This window comes from Arachis ipaensis, chromosome B06 (assembly GCF_000816755.2).
Source record: "Arachis ipaensis cultivar K30076 chromosome B06, Araip1.1, whole genome shotgun sequence".
NCBI classification, from domain to species: Eukaryota; Viridiplantae; Streptophyta; class Magnoliopsida; order Fabales; family Fabaceae; genus Arachis; species Arachis ipaensis.
In genome coordinates, this window is record NC_029790.2 from 124132796 (window position 1) to 124138413 (window position 5618).

The following is a 5618-nucleotide window of genomic DNA, read 5'->3' on the forward strand; positions in this document are numbered from 1 at the left end:
AGAATAAAATATTATTTTAGTATCTAACTTCTTCATTTGAATTTTAATATTTTAAATATTCTGTTTTAGTTTCAAAAAAGTTCAAATACTTATTTCAGTCCAAGAAAGTTTTAAACAGATTCAATATTATTCCATCGATAAATTTAATACGAACAATTAACATATAGAAGAGTTAATATTTAATTTTAGTATGTAAGTAAAATCGATCCATCAATAATTACCAACTTAAAAGTTTTTTTTTATTTATTTTTAGCTCTTAATAAGATCTTCTAAAATTTTTATGTCTTACACACTATATAAAAATTTTTTTGAAATAAAATAAAATATTTAAAATATTAAAGACCAAATTAAAATTTAATCTAATTAGTGAGAACTAAAATTGTATATATTTTGAAGGGTAAATGATCAAATTCGTCCCTGAAAAAAGCACTCGCTTGCTAAATTAGTCTTTAAAAGATTTTTTTAATCAAATTCGTTCTTCAAAGATTTTAAATTAATCACATTAGTCCTTCTATCATTTTCTTTGTTGATAGTGCCAAAATTTGTTAATGTGGCACGTTAAATGATACTACAACACACACATAAAAGTCTTAATTGACTATTAGCATAAAAAAATTATGAAATTAGATCAAATCAAAATCTAATTGAGTAGAGAACTTGAGGCCAGGGGCGAAGCTAGACAATATTTACCAAGGGGCCAATATTTTTTTTAGTTTTTTATTTTAACAAAAAAAGTTAAAAATAACTCTATATATAATTTTAATTAAAAATAATAACTAAAACTTAAAATTTACTTTTTATAAGATAACTGAACATATTGTATATTAAAATAATTAAACACAAATATCTCAAAACTAATTTCAAATATTGTAAATATAAATTGTTACATACTTGTTTTTAGAATCTTTAAATACTATTCTATTCCTTTTTAGACGTTTCCTGCAAAATTATTTAAAAAAAATGTATTATGCTTCAACCTTCATGTAAATAATTTAAATCACAACCATAACTTATGCAATAAAAAAATTAGTAACAATATTATTATAGCTGAAATAAATTAAAATTTACAACTTATATAGACAATTGAGCTTGACGTTTTTTCCTTGATTCAGAGTCATCTATTATTGAATCTGTATTGAAAGTAGCTTCAATTTCTTTCTCAATGTAAATGACTAAATTATCTGTAAGAAATTCATCTTCCATTTTACTCGAAATCTTGTTTTAACAATTTTTATTATCGAAAAAGCTCTTTCTATTATTGCTGTAGATACTGGAAGAGTCAAGACATTGCGAATCAGTCTATCAACCAAATGATAAGTTCTTGATTTTCCTATTTCTTTCAATCTTTGACATAACTCAGAAAGTGTCCCAACATCTTTTAGATGATTCGGTATATCAAATGCATAATGTTACAATTGAGCATTCAAAAGAATCCTTTCACGATCAGAAAAATCTGAAGGATAAAACTTTTTAGCTAACTTGCATATATTCTGAATATTAAATAACTTAAAATTGTCTTTAGGGTCAAAAGCAGTACTTAAAGTCAAAAGCTCCATGGTTTTCTCATTGAATCTACTATTTAACTCTTGAATTTGAGAGTCAATTACTGCCAAAAACACATCTACTCGATAATGATGCTTGATTGTTATCTTTGGTTGACGAGATCGACCTCTTCCAACCGTGTATTGTGTACTCATATCAGGGATGTCAATTTTATGTTTCTCACAAAACTTCTTAACAATCTCAAGTAAATTGCATCAACCATTATCTCTCAATTTTTGAAGAAATAGTTTTGATGTGGAAATAACATGCATTGCATTCAAAATATTATGAGATTTTTGTTGTAATGCTTGGCACAAAATATTAGTAATCCCATAATTTTCTTCATCAAATGTAATGAAAAACAAATTCAAATGAGGATAGCACTTTGTTGACACCATAAACCTCACCTCTTTGAGCAGAAGTTGTATCATCATCAATAATATTATTGAGAACGGTATGAGTAGCTGCAAACATTCTTATCAAGCTACAAACAAAATGAAAGTGAGAACTCCATCTTGTACCTCCAGCTCTTTATAATGTGCCCATTTGGTTTGCACCTTGACCTGTTTCTAGCTTATCATTGGCAATCAATTTTGTATTTTCAATTTCTTGAGATTCTTGTAGTTGATCATGTCGTTTGCAAGATGCACCAACAATATTGACAATAGCAGTCAATTGTGTGAAAAACTCATGAATTTGAAGTACTTCCCTTAAAGCAGCCACCAGTGCTAACTGCAATCTATGAGCAAAACAATGGACATAATATGCTTGTCGGCAATCATTGAGAAATAAAGCTTGTAAACCATTATATTCCCCTCTCATATTTCTAGCACCATCATACCCTTGACCTCGAATATTTTTAATTTGGAGATTATAAATAGAAAGCATAGACACCAACTCTTTTTTCAAAGTCAAGGCACTAGTATCACTAACATGTGCAAGATCAAAGAATCGTTCACGAACAAAACCATCCACATCAACAAATCTCAAAACAATAGTCATTTGCTCTTTTTTAGATTCATCATGAGCTTCGTCAATGATAATACAAAATTTCGCATTTCCAATATCCTTTCTAATTGAGTTTCTTACCATTGTAGCAAGAACATGTAGAATTTCTTTCTAAACATCACTTGAAGCATATTTAGCAAATCTAGGAGCATTTTTTAAAATAAGTTTCTGAACACTATTATTGTAAGAACCCAAAAACTTTAACAATTCAATAAAGTTACTTTGATTATCTGAACTCGAGCTTTCATCATGGTTTCTATAAGCGCAACCTTGAAAAGTCAACCATCTAATACAATCAATAGATACTCCAAGTCTATGTTGATCATTCTCAATTTCCTCTGATATTTGTCGTTTCATAAGTGTATCAACATGTTGTGATTGTTTCATCAAATCATCACATGATTTCGTTGCCCTATGATGGAACAAATTGGGGCCTTTGCTAATATGATTCAAAAGAGGACAATCTTTTTCACTATTTACCTTCTTCTAATTCTTGAAGCCGTTTTCAATGAAAGCATTTAAACCTGTATTGATTGAAGATTCCATAGCAAATAGGTAGCATAGTAAACAATATACAACATCATCTTCAATAGAATACTCTAACCATGAAGGTATGATATAATTCAAACCAAGAAGCTTGAAAACGACGACGATGACTTGTATCGCTCGAGAATGGATACTTATCAAGTATTGGTTGATTTGGTCCAGCTTTAAGATAAGCTCAACGAATTTCATCTCTTTTACTTGGATGAAACTTCCAAATCATTGGTCGAATTCCTGGATCTCTTACCAAATGACATACTTCCATTTGTTTAGGATTAAGTCATGGGCGCTTTGACTTTGAACTATTTTATTGAGGAGTTAAAGTATTCATGTTTGATGCCTCAAGTATTGAAGAGGTTGGTGTTGATGTAACAACATTAGAAATATTTTCACTCTTCTGGCTAGCCTTTTTGAAAAAAGTATCTATTATTTTCATCTTGCTCATGATTCAACTAAATTTCTACAATTAAGAATTTACATAGATAATAAGATAAACATTATGCAACTTAACTAAACTTAATTTATTTTATTTTTTGCAAATCAATAATATCAATGTCACAAATAATTAATAATGAGAAAAAAATTAAAAATAATACAAAAATAACATTATAATTACATGATTATCATCTTCAATTTTTTTCAAAAATCTAAATTATTATTATAATATTATAAACTAGATAAATAAATAAATAAATAATATATAAATTATTCATAAAAACAAATAAAATAAATAACTTACAAAATAAGAAGAATGAAAGATGATAATATAATGGAAGACCAAAGACTACTTGCTATCTTCTAAGTTGTAATGATAATGAAAATATGAAATGATGTTTTATTTTCTAATTGAAAGGAGAAAGAAGAATGGAAGAAGTGATTTATTGACTTCTTGTTATTGCCTTTTCAGATTCTTCACTTTTAATATGGATTAAGACTTTTTTTTAACTAAGCATATGACCCACTATTCATATCCCAAATAACACACTGCTTTCTAATCCATCTCTTAAATGAAATTACGGACAATATATATTTTTCAAAAGGGGAGGCCTACTCTTTTTTGGGGTCCACTCTTTGATTTTTTATTATTCTTGTAAACAAAATTTTTTTTTGGGGCCACTACCTCCCCTGCAACTTAAAAAACTTCGTCCTTACTTGAGACATTAGAATCTCTCAATTTAAAATTAATTTGATCTAATTTTATAAATTTATCATGTTAACTGTCAATTAAAATTACTAAATATATATTATAGTGTCACTTAATATATCACATTAATAAATTTTAATACTATTAGTAAAAAAAATGACAAAAAACTAAAATAATTAATTTATAAATAAATAATCAGAATTAATTTAATCATTTACTCATATTTTGAAATTCCACGTGGCATATAAAGTCCACAACAGCTAAATACTCGTGCATTGAGGGTCCTACGCAATCGCCACGCGCATCTAGACCCTCCCTCCTTCTCCGCAAAACCCCTTTTCTCGATTCTTTGAAGGAAAAAGAAAAATTGATCACTCACACGGACACACTTTCCCACCTCACATCTCACACCATAGCTCGCAGCTTCCAATCAGCCATCTTCTTCTTCCCCCTCCTCAACAACCAAGCATGCTCCTACTCCGATTCACCACCAATCCTCATCCTCCACCGCCATTTCTACCCTGCATCACCAACGCCACATCTTCTTCCTTTTGCCCCACGCATCGCTCTTTGTTCAACAACGGAAACAAGAACTGCTTTGTTCGCTCGAATGTCAGGACCCACACTCTTCGTGTTTTCGCAATGTCTGATTCCAAGGCATACAAGATGAACCTCAACCAGTACCTTGTCACTCTCGAAAGGCCCCTCGGCATCCGTTTCGCTCTCACCGCTGACGGCAACATCATCGTCCATTCCCTCACCAAAGGGGTACCCCTCCCTTCCTCACACCAAAATTCACTTCCAGAGATTCATTTATTTTATTTTCAACTTAACAGTGCCCTTTCTCTTCTATACAGGGCAATGCAGAGAGGTCGAGGATTATAATGGTAGGTGACACTTTGAAGAAACTTGGGGACTCATCTCAGAACAAGCTCGTCGAGATTAAAGACGTTGGAGACACACAGTACGCTTCTTGATTTTTCTTTCCTATATGTTTATGCACTCTAAACTAAACTTAGATGCTTCTAGAGTTTCATTATGTAATGTTGTTTCGCAATATATAATATTCTCTTGAAAATTAACCCAAAAAGAAAAAAGAAAGGAGAAAGACTCCTCCCTCTCCTGATTCCTACCCTCCTCACACTTCAACATTAGTTGCTCTTTGCATTGATTTCTTTATTATCCATTGAGATTATTCCCCATTCAATTTTTATTTTTTAGTTATGGTTAATGACTGCTCTTTTGGAGCTGAGTCTAGTGGCGTATATATCTAATTACTTCATTAGGGTTAGGCCTACTTCGGTTGCGTTTTCATTTTCTATCTTTGTGCGTTTTCTGCTTTAGACTTTGTGGGAAAAAAAAATTGAAACAGAAAACAGAA

At 30.4% G+C, this 5618-nt stretch overlaps 1 protein-coding gene across 2 annotated transcripts in view; it reads left to right on the top strand.

Moving 5' to 3' along the window:
* LOC107605333 (phosphoglucan phosphatase LSF1, chloroplastic) overlaps positions 4531-5618 on the top strand; it is a 7417-nt gene continuing 6329 nt past the window's right edge. Inside the window, exons 1-2 of one of the 2 annotated variants that reach the window (XR_002349369.1) lie at positions 4531-5005; positions 5095-5201. Coding sequence is in view for 1 of the 2 variants with exons in the window: in XM_021104973.1 (XP_020960632.1) it covers positions 4706-5005; positions 5095-5201 (407 nt within the window). In the remaining variant the exon portion in view is untranslated. The remainder of the gene's footprint in view (positions 5006-5094; positions 5202-5618) is intronic. The other variant, XM_021104973.1, reaches the window with a different exon arrangement.